Consider the following 24,244-nt stretch of genomic DNA (forward strand, 5'->3'; position numbering starts at 1 on the left):
TGTGTGTGTTTGTGTGTTTGCGGGCTCGTGTGAGCATTAGAGAAACCGTGGGAGCTCCATTTGTTGTGTAAATGCGAGCCGCTAATTGACTGCCGGGCACGCAGCCTCTCCTTCACCGGCTGAACCCTGCCCTCCGCCGGGTCCCGGGGATCCTGCCAGGGGAGTGTTTGCCACACACACACACACACACACACACACACACACACACACACACACACACACACACACACACACACACACACACACGCACGCTCTCAGCGCCCACCCTTTCTCTCTGTTCCTCCGTCGGAGCAGGCCTGGCACTGGGCCAAAGTGAGGATGGGCAGAGCAAGGCCTCTCTGTCTGTCTGTCTGTCTGTCTGTCTGTCTGTCTGTCTGTCTGTCTGTCTGTCTGTCTGTCTCTGAGTCGAGCTCTCCTAATGAAAAGCAACACGGCATTTCCTCATGATCACACGCTCTGCTTTTTGACTCTCCTTTGATACAATTGCTTATCTCATAAAACACAATGGGTTCTCACTTTTTACACTGATTTGGTAATTGTTGGATGAATTTCATCTTTTTTTTTTTTTAAACAATCAGACCATGGGAAATCTTTATGAACAGGACCCCTTTCTTGCATTATCTGGATCCTCTGATAATAATGCCACATGTAGATGAAGTAACCCTGACTGCACCAACTCTCATATTCAAGCCATTGTTAAGTTAGGGCCCATAGTAGCAGTATCAGTTTAAGCCTCAATGGCAAACTCACACGAGACAGTTAGCCCAACTGTTGGCTGGCTAGAATCCCAGATTTCAAACACGCGCATGCATGAGTCGTTTTTACGGAAGGCTGACTGAATTAACGTTGTGTCTGTAGCTAATAGTGTAGTCACAATTCTCCAAATCAACGATTCAACTTGTCTTTCAATTTTAACGTCACAATTACAAGTTTAGTTTATTTTCAGCACTTTCATTTACATTTTCTAATTCTTGTTTAAAAAGAGACGCTTCATGGTACCATAATGGATATTGTAGTAGATTCGTATAATGCTTTTATGACTGCTCTACTTGACATCGCTAGTGTTTATGTCTATCTCTATATTCAGACGTCTGGGTTACATCGGTGTTTCAATAATAGAAATATTGGTGTTTTTTTACAAAGTTCATAATGAGGAAATTAGTGTTGAGCAATATTGACAAAATCAAATAGGATTTAGTACCTCGTCTGACAGTGTTCATATTTTCCGGATGACTATTGGTGCTTTGAAAGGACATGTGCGCACCCAATAATGATTTAGAGATATGATTATTACTAAAGTCAGTATGATCCAGTAAGGTATGGTAGAAATGGTCTCTTGGCTGATGTAGGGTCAATTCTGTTCCCTCATGAAAGGACCGTCACATTCAGTGCTCTCTAAATAATGGCAAATTGGAAACACAAGGACAGAGGGAAAAATAAGTGCTCTATCTTCCCACACAGGCAGCCAAAAATGATGTATTTCAAAACTTATTTTGGAATTAATCAAATTTGGATTTCCTCTCAGCTGAGTTGCCAACTTGTTCAGCATGACAGACATGCTTTTTCAGCCACATGCATTCCTAGACAGGAATCAAAAATTGTGATAGTTAAGGAGTGGCAAAGTAAACTGTGTTGTGTTTATCATGGAAATGCAACCAGAAATTATTGCGCACACACACACACACACACACACACACACACACACACACACACACACACACACACACACACACACACACACACACACACACACACACACACACACACACACACACACACACACACAGTGTGCTCAAGTTTTCCCAGGCCAGTCCATTGTTCTGCAGAGGTAAACATCAGGGAGCAGAGGGGAGAACATACAAACAATAAACTGACACACTCTCCCATAACACTCTGTTTAGACTGCAAACACAAAAGAGCAAGTGTGTGTTTGTGTGTGTGCGTGCGTATGTAGCCAGCCACACATGAAATCTGTAGCCCTGAGAAAGAAAGTCAGCATAGGATCTGGCGCATAAGAATGCCAACTTGCAGATTTCATAACGTAAACCTTCCCACCGTTGGAAGCGTCCAAATGTCAACGATGTCACTTCTCCATTTTTAAGCAGATTAGAATGACTGGGAATGCAGTGGACAGGAAGTGCGTGTTCAGTAGGTAGCCACAGTTGAATGCTCTGTCAAGTGAGGCCTGTTTGATGTGATATGCACAGTGTTTTCTCCACAGTATGTGTTCATGGTATGCTCGAGAACGGTACTTGACTTTCAGAACTGGTCTACACTTAAATGTGAAGGACTGTTATTTCAGGCCTTCGATGGCAGCAAATGAGACACAAAGAGACAAAAGCAAGGATTTAACATCAAGCTCGCCACTTATGCTCCAGAGACAACAACAATGGGATTAGCCGGCACGCTAAACAACTAAGGCCTAGGCCAAGCCTCTTATACTGTCACAAGGCCCTTTTTAATATATGTTAATATGGTCACCAGTTATTTTAATACAATAAATTGCTTTAAAATTGCAAATTAAGGGCCTTTTAGTTCACAATGGAAATTCATGCATGTGTCTTAAGAGATAACTTTACACATATTTATTCCAAGCTATACATGTTTTAAAAACTATTGTACAAGTGGCATTGTGGATGTCTCAGGCTAGGGTTGGTAAATGTATCACTATTATATCGATATTGTATTATGAGACTAAATATCTTTTTATATTTTAAATATCTTAACATGGCATAGGTGTCTTTTTCTAGATTTAAAGGCTGCATTACAGTAAAATTCTGTAATTTTCTGAACTTAACAGACGGTTCTAGCTGGTTTGTTATTTGCCTTCACCCACTAAGTTTTTATATACACATTAGGAAGATTATGTATCAAAAGTCTCATTGCATGAATATTTCCCCAAAGCACCAATGGTCGACCACAAAATTTCCTTTTCGTTATATAGCCCAGTCCTATCTCAGCATGTGACCTGTCATCTTTCTTTGTGTTTGCATTTCACGGTGTAATGCTCTGAACCAGTGGAGCTGTTAATTCCCAAAGCTGCTCAACAAGTTTGATGCACTACAGTTGCAGCAGGAGAACAGGAACATTTAATACCCACAAGTGGGAACGAACACAGAGTCGGATAGAAAGAGAGACAGGAATACGTTCAACTGGAGTATCGCTGTCGAGAAAGTGTTTATCGGTCTCTCACCATTAAAAGCAAATGTATTTCCTGTTTTGATCCCACTGTAATCCCCACCACTGCTCTACAAACCCATTCACGGCAAAGCTTATTGAATCATATTGACTGTGTGCGGAAGCGGAGGGGAAAGAGGGAACGACCCAAACGATAGGCTGGCTGGAAAGTGGAGCGAGGGAATGAAAAGAGGAAGTGAAACTGAAAGAGGCACAAAAACGTGGAGTAAAACACGGAGTGAGGGAAAGAGAGAAAGTAACAGAGACAGGGGAAGGGAACAAATTGCTCTTCCCCCCCTTCTGGCTGTACCAGCAGTATTGCTGCCAGACACAGTGTTGAATCTGAGTCAGCAAGACTTGAAGTGGGGCCCTAGCCTAGAGCCCCCGGGCTGCGAGTAGTCACACACACACACACACACACACACACACACACACACACACACACACACACACACACACACACACACACACACACAGACACGGTGTCAGACCTGTCGCCCTATTCTCCTCAGCCCTGCAGCTGTAGCCCTAACTATAGCTGTTCAGCCAACCGCTCTTAATTAGTAGCTGCTGCTGCCGCCTGCCCTGCCCCGGCGCCACTGTGGTAAAGCCCCAGCCCCGCGTCTGTGTGATGGCTTTCTGTTTGTGTGTTGTTTGCTCTTTGCATCGGCTGCAATGTTTCCCCCTGTGCACTCTTTGCAGTGTGAATGCATACTGTCTCTGAAAAGTAGTCGCAGAGGTTGCAGGTTGTAAAACCAGGCCTGCCTACGCATGGGTCTGCGTGTTCAGCCTGTGGTTTGGTGCATCGTATTGTTGCAGAACATGCTCCGTCTCTTCGGTCTCTTTCCTAAACTCTTGTCTCTCTCCTGTTGCCGCTCTAGAGAGCTGCTGCTTTTAAGCTGCCACCACAGAGGGGAAACTAAAACGCTTTCCTAGTGGCACTTTCCGAAGATCACATTGAGGTAGTGCATGTGAGCAGACGTGCTCTGAGAGGCAAGAGAGACACAACAACTGTCAGGGAAATCTATATTTCCCCTATTTCCGCTGTTCTGGGAGCGCTTTAGCAACAGACTGTTGACTTCACAGATTCATGAGATGGGTTCAGGATCCGGTTTCACTGTTGTTCTTGTTGAGGTTTATGTCTGTCAAGAGAGCCAAGTGTGTGTATGTGTGTACACTCCAGTGTGCACATGTGTGTGTATTAACTGCTTAAAGACTTGGCCCTACTTCAACAACCACAGGAGACAAAGGAAGTATTGCACACAGTACTCTCTCTAGCTCCCTGTCTGTGTTCAAACTCCATATATCTTTCTGCTCCCTGCTTCTCAGCGCTGACTGTCATGTTCCTAGTATGAGGCGGCGGTGAGGGTCTCGTCCAAGCTGTGGGGTCAGGCTGACATATTTCTCCCCCGAGGACCCTCAGTACCAACACATAGCTGGAACAAGTCTGCCAGCCAACTGCTAATCAAGGCCATATTACAACCAGACAGAGAGAGAGAGGGAGAAGACAAGCTTATCTTAGCAGAGGGAAAGCATAAAGTGGATAAGGTTTCAATGCACACACATTAATCACATCTGTTCCCGGAGGAACACAAACCAGCAACAAAGTAACCACAATTGGCGGCGTTGCGCAGCCGCTTTTTGGCTCTGAGGCCAGATCTAGGCCACGCACAGTCACGCTTGCTGGACGAAGCACCTCAAGCGTGGCCCATCGCCGTGCATTCACACACAACCGCGACAGTCCATACATTGATGGATGACTCAGTAATCCATTGTGAAGGGAGAGACTTGGTTGTGTGCTCAGCAGGGAGTTTGTTAAATAAATGCTCCGAGCGCTGCAGTTGAGGCTCTCCAGGATTTCCCTTATTTGACTTGATAACAGCCTTAAGAGGTTTTTGGTGCCTGTTAAAGCAGTTGTGGTTACTCTACATAATCTGTGGATCTCTTTTAAACTGAGTCTCTTATTTTGGTCCCTCCTCCTCCTCCTTTCCTAGTGAATCAGCTTATAAAGAAGCTTCATGTTCTAGTGTGCTTGTTAAGCCCCATATGTAGCTGCACAATATCCCTTCTTTAGTGACAGACTGACGCATGTGGCAAAATCCTAGATCAAAATAAAGGCTCGCTGAACTGAAATGAACTTAAACCGTCTGCTTCCGCTTCGAAAGAACCCGAGTTTTTCCACCCTCTTTCATGTCTTTACAGGAATTAATGACAACCTCTACGAAGACGGTTAAATATGGCTTGTGTCTGCACTGCGTACCGTTTGAGTCTACAGGTTAGGGAGAAGGAATAATGTGTTTTTCTTTTCTCTCCCAGCAAGAGCGACAGTAAGAGTTTCATTTGCATTTTTAGATGCTAATGTAGCCTTTTGGGGGGAGCCGAAATGGATAGAGTGTGTCGGTGCTTTGTTTTGTCCCAGTTATTCATTAGGCTTTAATAATTGCTGCCTTTGCGCCTCATAACAAACAACGGCAGGAGAAAATGGATTCACCTCTTTCTCCCCTTGGAAAGGTCAGGGCGTAAAGCAAGTCACCTCTCCGACACACAAATTCACGATTCATGAATCACTTATTTTGAAAAAAAAAAAAAGAAGTGCTTTCTCTGGGACCATTGAGCTGAAAAAACTTTGTTTGGTTTGTGCGTGTGTGTGTGTGCGTGTGTGTGTGTGTGTGTGTGTGTGTGTGTGTGTGTGTGTGTGTGTGTGTGTGTGTGTGTGTGTGTGTGTCTTTACTGGGTTTAAGGCAGCAGTTGAAATTCAAATGAGGCGTGCAGGTCGAGACTTCAGTATTCCTCGAGAGACAGAGAGTAAGAGACAGAGAAAAGGAAGAGAGCGAAGCAGGGATCTTCTGAGGACGCCTCATTGTGGGTAGAGGTCACGAGCGCGACTCCGGTGACAGGTTCTTGTCGTTGTGCGAGCCTTAACCCCCCCCCCCCCACCTCCACCCCTCCCCTTGTGAAATCACAAGTTTTAACAAGCCAGAACAGATCATACAAGCCACACTTCAGCACACCAAGGGAAGGGTCAGCCGACCTGCAGAGGAGAGTGGATTGCGTTGCGCCGATGGAGACCGGCTTAGAGCTGAATCCCATTATCAAACAGCGTTTGTCAAATAATAGGTCAAGGCCCACTTGTACCAAAGACATATTAGGTTGTGGTTTAATTCCAGCGCTTTGTAGAACTGATTTTGGCTCTGTGCAAAGTGATTTGGTGGAGAACAAAAGGTTGCTTGTATTAAGCTCGATCAGACAGCAGACTGAGGGCAGAGCTTGATCTCTGTTGCGGTGCTGAAGAGAATACATTGATAGCAGGGCTGCCTGATGTCTAGAGGGCCAGTGCAAGTTATTGCTTTTACTTTGCTTCATATCGGCGCTGCAGTTGTTAATATTGATTGATTTTCTTGTTGTGACATTAACATGCTGACTTTGTTTCCATCCACTGTAGGCATTTAATAAAATCAAACATTCAATATTTCTCCCGTATCCGTCCTATACGACTATAAATGGCAGAAACTAAAGCCCCCTTTTGTCTGCTCTCCATCTGTTTTTTTTTCCACTTTTTACTTCCCAGCGTGGCATGTACTCCAATATTTCTTGCGTCATTACAGACACAATCTACTCCACTTTGAATCGGCCGGGCCAAGCGTGCATAAATACCCAAACAATGTACGATAATGGCTCGCAAATAACCCCTCAGACATATTTTCAATCTGCTTTGAAAGTGGCGGTGAGTGGCTGGAAATAAGCGAGGGATCGGGGAGTTATGAGTGGCAGCGGGTCCCTGGGGGACCATGGAACATGGCAGGTCATTTGCCTGGCCTGTATTGGTTTGATGTATTTGTACACTACGGCGAGTTGGCTGGCTGGGAATGCAGAGGGGGGTTCAGAGGTGCAGGGAGCGAGGTGCTTATTCAGCAGACGGGAATGCAATAGAAACAGAGGGGAGACTTAATCAGACTGGGGCAAATAACATTTAAACAGATTTAAAACCACAGGGAGCAGAATATTTCTTATCGTGTAATGATTGTGTCCCCCAGTGAGGCCCTGTCTGTCATGCTCAGCAATATTCAGACCTGAGACGGAAATTACCAGTTTTATTCATCTCCTCAGTAGGGTACACGCTGTGTGGGGCTTTTCTTAGAGGGAAGTTTGTCTTCCGCCTCAATTCTCCTGTCAAAAAAGTTGGCAAGTGTACAACAACAAGGTCATGTGTGCAGCTTCAGGCCTGTAGGAAACCACTGCAGCGTCTGTCCTGTTAGCCACAGTTATGCTAAAGACTTTTCACATCCAGCCCAGTGTTATGTCGGAAAGATGATATATATATATATATATATATATATATATATATATATATATATATATATATATATATATATTTAGTCCTTCGTCTCACTTCTCCTCCTCTCTTTGTCTCTGGCATTCCTCTCACTCACCACTCTCCCTCTCATCTTCCCCCGCTCCCACCAGCCTCTCCTTATCTCTCTTCCTCTGTGCTCACATTTCTGTTCTTACCAACACATCTCCCTCTGTGTTTTTCTTTCCCTCCGTGTCTTGCTCTTATCCTCCCCCACGCTCTCCTCCCTCCCCCTCCTCCGGAGCTCTACCTCGTCCTGGGTCCTGTTGCTGTAGCGACGCTGACACGCTCTTTGGACACAGTTTTGGCTTTAGTCTCTCATCTGAGGATTTCTTCTTTATTTTCTATTCACAGTTCCCTCCCTCTGTCACTTGCTGCATTTAGACACGGGGAAGTCTAATGTAAACTTAGAGGCACACAAAGACCATCGGACACCCACAGAACACACACACACCCTGTTTACACTAGCGGCGGCTTTATTAATTGTGCTGTCTGCCAAGTTGAGGGACAGTTTCGGTAATATGACCTTATGAACGTGTGCTGGAGATTGCTTTGTGTTTTGTCTTCCGTTGAATCCACCCGCTCCCTCCCCTTGTCTGCCCTGTGGATGACTCACAATGGCTGGAGGAACTCGTCCTTCTGGACCGACCAGTAGGCCCGGCCCTTCCTTTTGGGAGCGCTCCAAGAAACAGCCAGGCGCCTCTATAAAGGCTCTGATCACGAAATGGATGCTTTCGACTGAAGACAGGAATTCCACTTAGACTTTTTTGGATCGGGGTGGGATATTTTGGTAGACAGGTTGTTAGACTGTGACTTCATGGTGGTTCATCATCAACTATTGGAAAAAAATCTGTATTACCCTCAGCAAAACCTAGATTATGATTCTTCACAAATCTCCTATTACAAATGCTAGTTTGATATAATAGTGCTGACAATGAATTATTATTATATTGTCTTAGATAAATAGTTCACTTCTTGCTAAAGATGGGTAGATTGAAAACAGTCCTAGGTTTTCCTAGGTAAAACTACAATATGTTTCTGTAAACAATAGCATTTTCTTATTGTGCAGCACATTTCATACTGTTTTAGATTATGTCCAATTATTAAAGAGGATACATTTCTCTATTAGATGATAACTTGATTAGAGCGAGACCAAAAAAAGACTGTGGTAGATATTACCACCTAATAATCACAGCTAAGGAGATATAATAAGGAGAGTTAAAAAAACAAAAACCTCTCGAGAGCTGCAGGCTGTGATGCTGGTGAAATATAGTCTGGGTGACCTGAATTTGCTTCTGTAAGGGAAAAAAAAAAAAACTAAGAAAATTTCAAGGCAACTAACATCAAATGAGGGCATTATTTTGGTTTCTATTTCCCAATAGAGAACCAAACAGGTACTATTATTTAAAAATGTAAATGTAGTGAGTATTGAAGCACTCGATTCCAGCTGTAAAACATGTGGAATCCTCGTGGAAGCTGCAGTGCGGATTTATTTTGAAGGACTTAGTGTAAGTTGAAGTGCTGTTGGTTCTAGTTATGTGACAGGCACTCAGTTGCCCACTAGCCGAGAGAAAAAGTTTCCCTTTCCCTTAAACATGCACAGACTGCTCTCCTCTTATCTCTCTCCATTCCTCCTCGTTCCGCCTCGCCGGCCCTCTGAAAAGTTATCGTCAGCTCCTCTCATCTCATCCGTCTATCTCTCCCTCTTTTCTCTCCATTTCCATCACCTCGCCTTTTTTTTTTCTCCACCTGCACCATTTTCTGTCTTGTCTCCTCATCTTCCACCTGATTATTACACCCTTTCTCACTCAAGCTCCGTCCTCTCACAGTTTTACGGTTTTTTTCACTCTCTTCCCCAGCCTCCTATCTCCTTCATAATATTTTTCTCTTCCCCGAGAAGAGTTTAGTGGCTAGACATCATTGAATGGACATTTAGTCTCTAATGTAGTTAAAGAGGGTAGAAAGTTAAAGGGGATGTTACTGTACGTGTCATAGTGGCTGTTTGCGAATGAGGTTTTAGCACACACACACACACACACACACACACACATTTACACACCAGCCTTCCCCTCCGTCTCTGTCTCTATAGTGGAGCAGTGATGCATGCGGCGCTGTGTGTCGCGCTTCACCAGGAATACAGTATGTACTGATGATCTGGGACAAGACAGGAAATCGTCTGAGCTCACAAGCCCCTATTCTCTTCCTACTGAACACAATGCATGGGTGTGCACGCACATTCACAATTACATTGACACACACACACACACATACATACTGTCTGTTGGCTTAAATATCTCCTGAGCTAAAAACAGTTGGGATAGACGAGCTTCCTTTGTTTCAGCTCCACAACGGCGAGACTGAAGATTACTGGCGTTGGCCTCACATGACTCCGATATAACAGTGAAACAAAATGAATGGTCCCGTCCCACTGAATTCCTGGACGTGACAGTCTCTTTGTTAAGTGTGTATGCTGTTGCAAATCTTCCTAGATTGTGATGTGTTTAACGTGGTGTGGGAGGACTATTTCTCGATTTTCTTGCAGAACAAAAGCTTATAAAAGCTCTTCTTTGTATTGCAATATACATATATATTTTGTATATTTTTCTCCAAACAACCTAATCATAAACCTGCAATTAAATGCTGGAGACCTACTGCCTTTGCCCTTTTACACAACATCTCACATGAGTTATGGCATCTTTTTTTATCTCGATGGTTTCCCTGTTATAGAATTGAACCCACATTCCCCCCCAAGCAGAGATGTCTGCATTAACTCTGATGTCTTGTGACCCATCTGTGGACATTAATCTGCTAAACACCATGTGACACAAGCCACACGCCTGTCCTAAAGCATTTAGAGCATAGGATAAAGCCATGCGGTCATAGCCAATGATATGGTTACTAATACTCCTCAACAGCACACATCCGGAAACAGTTTGGGCCTTAATGGACAAAGATGGATAAGGATGCCGTCCGAGTCGATGGTAAACCAGCCCAGATACACTGTGTGTGTGTTTCTGCGAGTGCTTTGGCTCATGTGCCGTCATTGCAACAAAGCAGGACATTTATTTGTTTAAACGTGTTCTGGATGACGTACTGATGTTTGCGACTGCGGAGATAAAGGAAAAGCAGATGGTCAGTTGTCTGTCGGTTTCAATAAAAGTAATAAGTGGAGACCATATCAAGGGTGATGGGGCACCAGAGGACTCCACAGCTGAGAAGATAGCAGCTAGAATAAGACTCGGACTTGTGTCAAGTCTTTGAAGTGCCAAGGTCAGATGTCAGTCTCTTTTTATGATGCTATCTCAATGGGGAATTAAAAAAAAGGAGTCTGGTTTTGAACAGTCTTTATCTTGAGATATGCGTTTTGTCACTTTGTTCCTGTCAACACAAAAACCAGTGACGCCACAGAACAGATTGTACTTTGGACCTCCCTTTTCTTGTTTTTCTTGCCTGATTTGAAAGCCGCATTTTAAAATATGTTCTCATTACCTCCTGCTCTTGCTGTTGGTTCATAGCTAATACATCATTTTTAAATACTTGCGCAATCCCAGTTTGAGCTGACCATTCATCTAGCGCCGACTGTGTTGGTGGTCCACATAAGCTTACTCCGGAAACAGTGAGTCCAAGAAGGGGAGGCTACCTTTTTATGGCGCCATTAAAACAAAAGGAGACCGTGATTCTTTTTAATAACTTTCTCCTTGAAGCGACTCCTCTTCCACCCGCTGCCACAATCCAAAGCACTGTCCTCAAATCCTTTAGAGAGAGGCTTTATAATGGCACGCCTGCTTTTTACAACCAGCGCAAGTTTTGTAAAAGCGGCGTGGCACAAGTTCACACGAGCACTCTGGGTATCAAAGGTCAATCAAACTCACAAGTGGAGGGAGCGAGGAAGAGAAAGTAGAAGTGAGTTGAGGATTGCAGTGTTTGGCAATAGGCTGTTTCGGGCAGAGCGGGCTGCATTCCATCATAGTGAACTCAGCAAGGAGAATACAGGCAGCCCTGTTGAGGAATGCACCGGTTTTTGTTGTAACAGAAAGAGCTCAGAACAGTTTGTTTGTGGGTAGATGAAGTATGTGAACCTTATACAGGCAACATTTGATCATTTATTAAAGTTATAAGTACGTCTTCATGAGCGTTTAACATATTAAAGTTAATTAGTATCGGTTGATCAATCAGTTCCTCAGTCACCAACAACAACATGTGGTCTACACTGTATAAAGACCGGTTGATATTCTTCAGTTATGTCATCAGGTTACCATTTAGGTTCCCACTTCACTCTAAGTCCACTGAGTGAACCTATCCTCGCCCGTGGTTTCATGACATCAACACCTGTCCAACCTGCATTAGGAGCGCTTAAAGCACAGCTTGACTGGTGCGATGAATGACTGTTGGAAAACCACAAGGTTGTTTGTGGTTGACCTTCATTGTGACTGGCATAGCTCAGTGCTGGTTCATGTTGTGCAGTGGCATGTACATTCACGCTGTGTTTTTGTGATTAGCAATAACAGTGCCCGGCACCATTCACGCTCCACGGGGTAGTTTCCTAAAATATCTATGCAGGTGCAGTTTTTCTGGACTTTAAAAAAATCATATTGGTGCAACAATAGTAAAGAGTTTAAAGGATATGTGTTGCTTTTTGTGCTGTTCCTGGTCAAATTACAGGAGTAATCAATCATCTGGGAATTTGTTGTGAGCATCTCTCCCAGGTCTGGCTCTGAGTGAGTCTCTCTCAAATCTCAATGTCAATTGTCATTTAAATAACAAACAAGCCTGACAAGAACTGCACCTTGTAACAGTAGGCTAAGCAAATGTGGATGCATTTTACACCATAAACAAATGGTCATACCAGGCCAAGTAAAGCTTTAGTGAGTGTGTTGAATTGAACTTTTCATTTGTAAGAGGAAGAATGTGTTATAACTATTTTCAAAAGATATATTGTCCCGTTTAAAAAGGAAGGATTTTGGAGACAATGTAATCAGTAAAGGAATATAAAAATAAAATAAAAACCTGAATTTGGCAGAAATCTAGGTGTAGTTCTTTAGTGTGCAAGACTTTAAAGCTGTAAACGTAAATTCATTTCATTCTGAAATATGAGATTTAATCGATCGTAACAAGGCATGGTGATGATATGTGCTGCTATATCGAGCATATTAAGCTAACAACCTGCTGTTGCATGTCATTACCTGCTCTGAGCGTTAGTCACTGTTGTTCTCTTAAAGCCATGTCAAACAGAAACAGCATTAGCGTGATGCTACATACAATAGTGCCGGCTCAGTGTGATACTGCCTCGGTGAGCCAGTCGTGAAACGTTCAACTAACTGCACGATTAACGCGTTACTGTGCGACTCGTATCAGGCGCATTGTGGCCCTGACCTACATATCGCCTACCTCTCCCACCTCTCCCACCTTCACACACACACACACACACACACACACACACACACACACACACACACACACACACACACACACACACACACACACTCGCACACACTCGCACACACTCGCACAGACAGACAGGATTTGTCATGGAAAGAAAGACCCAGTCGCACAAACACAGTCGAGAGATTAAGAGTAAACCACTAATCTGAGGGTGCCTGCATCGCTGTGTTTGTGTGTCTGTGTGCTCCCCTTTTTTTCCAAATGTGGGCAGGTTTTATGCCATGGCGGGTTCATTCTGTGTTGGCAGCTGGAATGAAGCCCCTATTGTTTTTCCAGGAATTTCACCTCCGGAGAGAAGAAACAGGGAGGAGAATTTGTGTAACCATGTTTAGTTAGTTGTGATCCCCATAAATTTGGTGTTAAAACAAACAGATTTTATTTTATTTGGGCTTTTATTTGGGCACTATGAGACATAAAAGGTGGAGAACGGGACCGAAGAGATGCAGAAAGAGACATGCGCTTAAACTGACGGATAGAAATAGCGTGAGGCTGAGGGAGATTGGTTACAAAGATGGAGACAAATACAGTTTGTCTGCTCTTCATGTGTAATTGGAATGACGGGGACTGCATGCCTGAGAGACACCCTGGGGCGCTCAACCCTGTGTTCACCAGCCAAATCAGAGACCGTGTTCATAAACAGTTCAGAGCACCGAGATGGTGACGTTCATTAGCCGACACACACACACACACACACACACACACACACACACCTGTCACACAGATTACCTTTGCTACACATATATACATGGTATGTGTTTGTTTGATGAGGTGGAGGATTCCACGTTGAGGTTTGTCCACGGCTCATTCCCTCTGCATTCCAGACTTTGGAGCAGACTTAGTGTGAGGTCGCCAGCGGTCAGATTCAGACAAAATGCAGAAACTGCTGTCAATGTTGGTGTGTGTGTGTGTGTGTGTGTGTGTGTGTGTGTGTGTGTGTGTGTGTGTGTGTGTGTGTGTGTGTGTGTGTGTGTGTGTGTGTGTGTGTGTGTGTGTGTGTGTGTGTGTGTGTGTGTGTGTGTGTGTGTGTGTGTGTGTGTGTGTGTGTTTCATGCTCTTATGGCCTTATTTTAAAAACACACAGGAGCCGACGACCCCTCACATGAGCACAGGCGCATGCACACATTTGTGACTGACTGCAACACGCACACACACACACACATTACCACACACTTGTGTCTGAAGTAACGTCTGTCGGCATATAATCCCATTTACCTCTGAAAACACACGAGGGTGTGAGTGTTTATTGTCGCAGGGAATGAGGAGAGGAAGAATGTGTGTGATGTAGCGCCCACAGTCTGTCTACTGTCTCGGAGTGGCAGCTGTCTCACACAAACACACACACACATGAACACAAACAGGCACACATGTCAGTTATGCATAGGGTACATTTGGTGTTAGAGAAGCAGTTGTCCTTGCACCCATTGCTGCCCCAGCTCTTGAATGTGTGAGTGGAATGTCTGTCCGTTTTCTACAGTCGTCCTTGTGCAGGCTACTGATACAAGCCTGGGAAACACACAAAAAAATCAGATTATTACAGATTAACGGGTTGACTGAAAAGACTGTGAAGTCTTTTTCATGTTTTTAATGATTGTTTGTTATTAATGTGTGTTGTATAACCCTGTGGCTCATGCTACTTTCTCTAAAAATATATATTTACAATCTTCAGATTCTATTATGCCAGCTTGTAAAGCGTCGGCTGTAAAGAATTTATTCTTGGCTAATGTACTTGAGCAAAACTAATGGGGAGCCCGCCGAGGACGGAGCCTGAGACTGGTGTTTCTACTGCGTAGCTTTCTCTCTACTCTTTCAGGGTAGCAGCCAGACACGTCTAGATCAGGTTCTATCACTCCGACCGGGCTGGTGGCTTGAAAGTCAGCCCAGCAAGGTGCTCTTAGACAGGGTGCTCAATTTGTTCCGGTGCCTGACTTCCTAACAGACACAAACACACACACAAACTCACACACACGTTATATACACTACTTTGGTACTCAAGAACAAGGCATTTGTTTTGGCAGGCCACCCGGCATAGAGAGGGAGAGAGAGAGGGCACTGACGCTTGTCCTCCACTAAACTGATTTACGTTGGCACTAAAACAGAACTCATAAGGACTTTTTATACGCCTCAAGACCGGCCAGTCAGCTTATTCCCCTCCGGCCAAGGCAGGAAGGAAATGATACAAGATACCACAATGTGTAATACTTCTTCTGTTGTCTGACCTCTTTAAAATTGCTCTTACCTCCTCTGAAATTTGTCTTGGCTCGCTGGACGATTTGAAGACGATATAGGGACAGTTGATTTTGGCACTTTCAAATTGAAAATTCTCATCACTTAATGCCTTTTTGTCACTTTTTTTTTTCTTGCTAATAAAGTCTAGGTATGAAGTAATGACACAAAAATGAATATCAGATCTGGGGCCGACTGTTTCTGCTTATATTGCCCCCCCAAGGGCACTCTTAAAATACTACCCATACTCCGTTATTAGTACCTATCCTGCTGTCATCCAGCTATTATTGAAAAATGAGAACCTTTATGAACAAATCTCCCTGGACAGTGACAAATGGGCTGGATATTCTTTGATAATATGCCTGTGGTTTATTGCAATAACGTTGACATTCTCTGATAATCCTCAGCAGACAGACTGATTGCTTTGTTTCAGTGATGAGATTTGAGAGTATTTGGTGATTTAAGAGGACTCATTCAGCCCCCCCCCCCCAGCCCCCTCACCCCCTCAGACAGCCTCTGATTGGGACATATGTCAGTCTGGTGGGCTAACCAGGCTGCAAATAACTAGCCTGCACCATGCCTACCTGCAGTATATATATATATATATATATATATATATATATATATATATATATATATATATATATATATATATATATATATATATATATATATATATATATATATATATGTGTATATATATATATATATGTGTGTGTGTCAGAGCTGAGTGTATTTTTTCCTCAAAGCACCAGAATAGTTTAGAGAGAGCCACCCACATCCTCTACTGTAATAACATCAGTCAGACTTTTTGGTGTGTTTGTGTCTGCGAGTGTGTCGTCTGTCCAGGGATTGCAACCCATCCCTCTCTTTCAGTCCATCCGTCCGTCAGTGTGTCGGGGGATGGTAATCCATTCTTCCCAATATGCAGATAGTGGCGCTGAGATTAGACCCTGGGAGAGGATTAAGGCTTCAGGGCTTGGCTCCCCTTCCATCTTACCTCCTCTCCAACCACCCCACCCCACCCCACCATCCGCTTCCTGCCGCCTCCCCGCGCTGTTCAATCCCTTAACCCGCCCCTCACCCATCTCCTTTTTTTTTTTTTTGTCTCCCCCCGGGCAAATCGCCAATCTCTGGAGTGTGTTGGCTTGCTGAGTGAAGAGGTGGAGGGCAGATTAAGATAGGGACCCATTAGGGTTTTTGTACATGTGTGTTTTTTGATTTGCATGCGCATAAATCTTTATTTGTGTGCACACATATATATATATATATATATATAGGGACCTTTTGTGAACAGAGGGGAGGATGGTGTTGTGTGTGTGTGTGTGTGTGTTGTGTGTGTGTGTGTGTGTGTGGGTTGAAGTGCTCCCAGTATGTGTCTCTTAAACCACACTGCCTTCTGTCACCTCCTCGATTATGCTACGGTTGGGTTACAATAATTGACTTTGTGCCTATATGAGAGTGTGTGTGTCTTGACAATTTACATTAATTTCCCAAGCCTCTCCCTTATTCTCACACACGTCCATCTCTCTAAATTTATTTCCCTTCTTTATTTTTAAACCCTCGATTCCACCCTCTCACCTCTTCCTCTCATCCCAGATGTGACCCACATGTTGTGACGCACGGGTAGAGAATTTTCTTTGCGCCGCGCTTCCATCCTCATCATGGCCATCCCTCTCTTGCCACCTTCTCCTCCTCTTTCTCCCCTCCAGTGGCGAGGGCTGTAATTGATATGCCACTGGCAATAAATCAGCGCAGCTCTAGGGCTGAGCAGCGACCATTATCTGAGCGGACAGGTTTAGTTGCTTTGGAGGAGCGGGTGAGAGAGAGAGGGGGAGAGAGAGAGAGAGAGAGAGAGAGGGAGAGTTGATCCAGCTCAGCTCACGAGAGTTAGCAACAGCTCGCCACCTCACCAGCCTGTGGAATTTCAACTCAACGTTCAAGAGAGCGCACCACCGCCTCCATCTCTTCTCAGGATTTTCTCCGCTCTTAAGCCAAATAAACTAAATGAACTAATGCTGTGGGAGGACCCCTCCTCTCTAAGCTTTTTCTTCTCTGTTATGTCTTCCACCTCCCCTTCAATCCTTCATTTCAATCCCCAATGCCCATAGGGACTCAGCGCAGGCCTGTGAATTGATAGGGCGTCCCGATATCAAATCCAATCAACTGGGCCCCTTACAGCCCGTCCTCTCTGAGGCTTTTTCCCCCTGATGTGATAACGGCCTCCTCGGCTCCTCAGATATGGTGGCTGCCCGGTCCCAAAGCCACAGACACGCTCCGGCCCCAAAATGATTGACATGTTTTTCCTTGATGGTGCCAGATATGGCTCGCAACCTTGTTTTCAGCGCTCTTCCCACCATTTTCACTTTAGCTCTGGGGGAAATTGAAATTGAAGAGGGGTTAGAGGGATAAGGCTGTCGCGAGGAAGTGGCAAAAATTTAAGGAAAACGAGGAATGTGAGCGAGAAGCTGAGTGATCGACCGTATTCTCAGCAGTTGGGCATGTCTTGAATGATGGGGTTGGAGGTGGAGGAGTAGAGGAAGAGGGAGGTGGGGGCCCATTGGCGAAGAAATCATTTGTCTGATTCTTTCATCCACCAGGTTGCTGCCCTGTTAGTTTTTGAATTGTATGCCTCCACATCGTTTTTTTCACTATTGCGTTAGTTAAAGTGTGCGCTGGGATGTCGTCGTCTTATTCCTGGGATACATAACAAGCCCCAGATGCAATTTGTTGTGCGATTCACACTCCTTTACATAAAGCCGTGGCTGGCCTAAATGAAGAGGAATCACTGTGGGGACGTTTTTTTCTTTTTTTTTCTTCACGTTATCTCTCGTTCGTTATCAGGCTCTCTCATTTCCCCGCTCGCTCACTTTGCCTCATTGTGTCTTTCCCTCACTTGGAAATGACAAAGGAAAATGAGGCAGCCGTCCTCCCTACGTGCCACCACGTTTTGGGAAATTGGCATCTGCTCTCGTCTCGCGGCGCGGCCGTACCGTTGAGCAAGAAATTAGTTTTATTTATTTTGTTTTATAGGCCGGCTCGTCACTTTATTGCGGCCGCTTATGTCGGAGAGGCTGCGGCCCGCGCCGAGTCGTTTTAATCTCACAGAGTGGAGAGAGAGAGAGAGAGAGAGAGAGAGAGAGAGGGTATAACTGCACTTCAGGCCCTTTTGTCTGCTGCTACCTCGCTGAGGGTGCCTCAAACCACGGGGCTCCTCTGGTGTTTGATTCTAGCTCAGGTAGAGCTCTGATTAAAATGCGGTGGAGATGCTGCCTTTTGTTCGTCTCCTGCTGCTCCTCACTCCTCCTTCTGCTCCTCTCTGTCTTTCTGTCCGTGCAGTTTCTCCTCCTCTTGGTCTCCTACTTTCTCTTTCTTTTTTTCCCCCTCTCTCTTTTCCTCACCTTGCTCTTCATCTCCCCTATACCTCTTCTCCCAGCCTTTCATTTGTGAAAATTGGAATGACACCACCTCTCCCTGAACCTGGCCAGCGTCTCAGCTGAGCAATGGTTTGCTATTCCATGAACATCGCCACTACTATTTCTTTTCTCTCCTGCTCACTCTGTCTCTTTCTTTTCTCTCTCACACACTGTTTGCAGCAACGGCGGCAGCGACTGAAATAGATGTGCAATTTAATGACTCCTCTTACTGAGGTGTTTAATTCTTTCAATACATCCCAAAGTGCATTTTTCTCCCCGGAGTGTTTACTTAATCTCTCTCTCTCTCTCTCTGGCGACTGTATAAAACAAAAGAAAACCACTCACATTCATCCTTCCGATCTTGGTCATCTGACCACAGTCCCTGACCGGTATGCTCGGTGATTGATAGAATGATAACCTTGCGCCTGTGGTTCCCCACGGGGAGAGCAGGAAGCAGAAACTGGGAAAAGAAGTAACAGAAAGGAAAACCCCACATTTCCGCTCTCTCCCTTCTCTGTCCCTGTTTTGATTTCCTCTCAATCTCACGTTTCTGCCTCCCATCTCCCATCCCCCACGTCCTACTTTTCCTCATCCCTCCATAGTGTCTCTCATCTTTCCCGATTCGGCGTGGCCATAAAACACCCCGTGTGCAGACACTTTGATAGTCAAGGTGAAATTGAAGCATGGAGGTCCCTGGGAGAGTTGCGTCCTGTTTTGCATAATCAGCATTTACAGGAGAACGAATGTCCCGGTATTGCAGGAAGATGATTGGCCTGTCAAGCAGCAGCACACGCCCGGCAAAACCCTGCTCCTCATCATCAGTGTATTGTCGTTGGAGGACGCCCAAAGGAGCAGATAGTGCCCCTTTGACTCCTCCTCTTCTCCTCCTCCCTGTCCTTTATGTCTAAAACCTCCATCCTCCGTTCTTTTTCTCACGTCTGCTCTTTAATTACGCCGCCTCTGTTGTCCGCATCCCAGGTTGCCAAGAGATTCGAGTTGTGTGGTATAGTGTGTGCTCTGTGAAATATATTTGCGTATTACGAAGAAGCTCATAAATAAAAGCAGACTTAAGTAAATGTGTATTTGCAAAGTCATGGCTCTTAATTGATCAAAATGAGTTTCAGGGTAAACCGTAAAACAGAGCCATCTATGTTAGAAGGTGCATTATCTGCTATGGTTGCCTGAATATCTTTCAATTTGTTTCTGCTGCAATACATTGTCGGAGGACGTTGCTCTGTTGCAGAGCGAGGTTGATCTTTTTTGGCCTGAGCCTACAGCGGGACGCTCACTGTGCCAAGGGAGTGGTCTGTCTGAAATCGAAGGATGACGTTCCCTTTTTTGATGCTTTATAAAATTTGCTTAAATCACAGAGTTAACTGAGTAGCTGGAGACAGGCAGGTTTTGAGTGTACTGAATGTGGTCGCTGGAAAGGAGTGTTGTGTAGGATATGGACCCTTCAAGAACAAGAATTGTGCTGAATCTGCAGCATTTATGTCATTCAAGGGTTTTTGTATTTCTCTCTGCTTAAGTTATATTTTTGTAGATATGGTATATATATATGTATATATATATATGATGATTGTGTCTCCTGAGGGAAGGCAGAGTGTGTTGCTTGTGACCTGCTGTGATTACAATAAGGGCTTACATTACCGTATAGTGTGTTGATACCATTGAAATCATGAAAGGAAAGCCTTCTAGTAGACCTGGATATAAATATGTTTCTGTCAATTTAACAGTGCCCTCTTACATTTTTATTTAAACACACGCCTCGGCCAAATCCAACACGGTAAAGTTAAAAGTTATGAAATATTAAAAGAGTTGAATGTTGTAAATGTATTAACTCATCCCAGCAAGACTCCCATTATGTGTTCAGAACCCTTTAATAATCGGCCCATGCCTCCCCTGCTATCTTCACTCATAATGAAATGCAGACACACATTTGCCTTCCAGACTTGATTTGATAGTATTTATTTATTACTGGGGCAAATGTCAGCTTGATTTATTATTTTTTTTCTTCTAATTTTGGCTGTGTAATTTGTGAGCCTTTTTCTGCCTCTCTGCCTGCTTGATGCATAATCAATAGGAAATGTTCCTCGGAAGCTCACCGTGTTTTTTTCTTTCTTTCTGCCTTCCAGGGCTCCCACATCGTGCCTCTGTGGATGATGTTCCTGATGACGGCCTGCGACGCTGAGAACAGAACAGCGCATCAATAGGAGTTTTGTGGCCTCTCTCTTCATACTTCTCTCTCCCTCAAACTGTCTTCCTTTATTCCAAGACAGAAGAGTGGAAACAAAAAGAACAACCTGACTTGGGACCAGCACCTGTACTCCTCCTCCTCTCTTTCTCCTCCCCCAACCCCCTAAGCCTTGCCTCTACAGCCCAGTTATGTGTCCCCTGGCTCGGTCAGTGGCTTCCCCTGACCAGGGGAACTTCATTCTCCTCTTGGGGTTTTTGCTTATCATGAGCTCGTCCTTCTCTGGAGGCCAACCCCCACCCTTCAAACGATTTGCCCCCTCAGAGTGGGGGCTTACACATCTGGCCATCCACAACAAAACGGGAGAAGTCTATGTGGGAGCTGTCAACTGGATTTTCAAGCTGTCTAGCAACCTGACCAAACTGCGCAGCCACATGACTGGCCCAGTGGTGGACAATGAGAAGTGCTACCCTCCACCCAGTGTCCAGTCGTGCCCTCATGACCTGGCCCAGACCCCCAATGTGAACAAGCTTCTGCTCATAGACTACGCACAGAACCGCCTCATTGCCTGTGGCAGCACTTCGCAGGGGATCTGCCAGTTCCTTCGTCTGGATGACCTCTTTAAGCTGGGCGAGCCCCACCACCGCAAGGAGCACTACCTCTCTAGCGTGGCAGAGTCGGGTACCATGTCCGGGGTCATCATAAGCTCCCCCACCAGTCTGACCAGTAAGCTATTCATAGGAACGCCCATCGATGGCAAGTCTGAGTACTTCCCCACCTTGTCCAGCCGCAAGCTTATGGAAAACGAAGAAAATGCCGACATGTTCAGCTTCGTCTATCAGGATGAGTTTGTCTCCTCTCAGCTGAAGATCCCCTCTGACACTTTGTCCAAGTTCCCTGCTTTCGACATCTATTACGTTTACAGCTTCAGCAGCGAGCAGTTCGTCTACTATCTAACAATGCAGCTGGACACCCAATTGACTTCGCCCGACGCCAGCGGAGAGCAGTTCTTCACCTCCAAAATTGTCCGCCTCTGCGTCGACGACCCCAAGTTTTACTCCTACGTCGAGTTCCCCATCGGTTGCACCAAAGATGGAGTCGAGTACCGCCTGGTTCAGGACGCCTTCTTGGCTCGGCCAGGGCGTCAGCTGGCCAACTCTCTGGGGATCTCTGAGAACGAAGACATCCTCTTCACGGTCTTCTCTCAGGGTCAGAAGAATCGGGCCAAGCCACCCAAAGAGTCCGCATTGTGCCTGTTCACCCTGAAGAAGATAAAAGAGAAGATCAAAGAAAGAATTCAGTCCTGCTACAAGGGATACGGGAAACTGTCCTTACCCTGGCTGCTCAACAAGGAGCTCGCCTGCATCAACTCGGTAAGCTTAAATCTCTTCTTTGTGATTTTTGGGTTCTGCAGAGTACATACTTTCTTTACAACCTTTTCCCCTTAGAGGGAATCCGTTTACTTACCGGTCAAGGCTCGCATATTAGGTTTTGATGGTAAAATGTTGACAGTGATGCAGACTGCATTAGCATTGGTAACGTATGACACCATTGCTTTGGCAAACGTGCAAAACCCTTTTCTCAAAAACATTGCTGAAAATATCCTTCTTAGCATACATGAATTTACACACACACACACACACACACACACACACACACACACACACACACACACACACACACACACACACACACACACACACACACACACACACACACACACACACAGTAGGAATTAAAGTATTCAAGACTGGTCTTGATGTTTATGTTCCTTAAACTGTCCATTACTCCTATTTCTCCGCTCACCCCCTTTCTTGTGTGCCAGCTAATTGAATACCGGTCTACTCATGTTACAATCAATCACAAGAGCCACTGCTACAGGCCTGCAGTGGTTAATACAAAGTGTGAACAGCTCTCATTTCTTTTCCTGCTGTCTTCTACTTCACTTTTTTCTGTCCATTTTCGCCTCTCCGCACAATCTCTTGGTGCTTTGATTTAGTCTGGCAGGGGACATCATTAGCCCAGTCCCCTGGATTTGTAAAATGTCACTCAGGAGTTGCACACACACACACACACACACACACACACACACACACACACACACACACACACACACACACACACACACACACACACACACACACACACACACACACGTACCCACTTTATGGTTCGGTGCACTGCAGTGTGACATCCTGGGGGATGGCATGAACTAGACTTTTTTTTTTTTTTTTTTTTTTTTACTAACTGATCCACAGTGCATGGCCCTGCATGCGTTACAGAGGACCCCGCTCGCATAGACACACATACATACACTCACTCACTCTGGAGACCTTAAGGCACTACTACACAACAACAGCACACAGTCTAGTTTTCTCTATAGTGAACATACCTGCTCATGTCCTTTTATATTTTTCTGTCTTTCATGCCTCATTCTCTTCTATCTCCCCTTGCTTACCCACTCTCTTCAAGTTCCATCTGCTAAAAAAGCTCTTATGTATTTGTTCTATCTATTAGTGTTAAGTGTGCGGCTCTCTGAGTTTGACCACCTGTCTCAGCGACCCCATCTTCCATCCTGTGTGCTCTTTAAATTCGCCCGTCCATCCCCTCCATCTCGCGCTCTCTTAAGATAGCTTAATTAAAATGCCGCTTTTAAAGCTATTTCTCTAAATGTCAGCGCACACCATTTTTTTCTGGCAGGTGTCTACACACATACACCCACACACATACACATAAACCATTCACCCTGTGTAGCAACTAATCAACTGAGATACTTGGTAAGAATAGCACTCTTTCTCGGTGTGGGTTGTCATTAGTTTTTTCTGCACAGGTGTGTTTTTTGTGGTTGTGTAAGTGATGTGAATGAACCACCCAACTCCTCTTTCATCTCCCTTTCTTTCTCTCTTTAGCAACCTTTTGTAGATGTATTCTTCTTCCTGTTCATTAGTTGTCTTCATTCTTTTTTTTGTGCTTTCCTGTCTTTAGCCCCATCACACTGACTATAGCTCTGAGGCAATCTCATTTATTTCAATTAGACCTTTGCACTGGTGCAGCAGAAGCTCTTGCTGTGGTTAAAGAAAATTTAAAAAAATATCGCAGGTTAGTTTGGGGAAGAATTTGACTCTTGCAGTGTTGCAGTGCAACATCATCTGCCATGTCATTGTACTGGCCAGTCAAATACTGTATTTGCATATGCAAATTCCAGGTATATAACTGCGTTGTGCAGAAATGCTGCTAACCTCATCAGCATTTAGCTTGTGGAGAAAGAAATTGCTGTCATGTTGACTCTATTGAGTGCCTATCCAACCACAAAGGAGTATAAACGGATGTGCACTGTGTTTGCTTTTGACAAGACATACTGGTTTGTATTTCACCCAACACAGCCGTACCCATGCAGCCTGTAGACTGCTTTACTTGCTATAGAAGGAAAAGCACGCGTGC

General features: G+C 44.8%; 1 protein-coding gene across 1 annotated transcript in view; it reads left to right on the forward strand.

Moving 5' to 3' along the window:
- LOC129105266 (plexin-A1-like) overlaps positions 1-24,244 on the forward strand; it is a 186,626-nt gene that overhangs the window by 14,912 nt on the left and 147,470 nt on the right. The window contains 1 exon segment of the mRNA XM_054616196.1: positions 20,745-22,176. Coding sequence (XP_054472171.1) covers positions 20,995-22,176 — 1,182 coding nt within the window. The 5' untranslated portion in view covers positions 20,745-20,994.

Source organism: Anoplopoma fimbria, chromosome 17 (assembly GCF_027596085.1).
Source record: "Anoplopoma fimbria isolate UVic2021 breed Golden Eagle Sablefish chromosome 17, Afim_UVic_2022, whole genome shotgun sequence".
NCBI lineage: Eukaryota > Metazoa > Chordata > Actinopteri > Perciformes > Anoplopomatidae > Anoplopoma > Anoplopoma fimbria.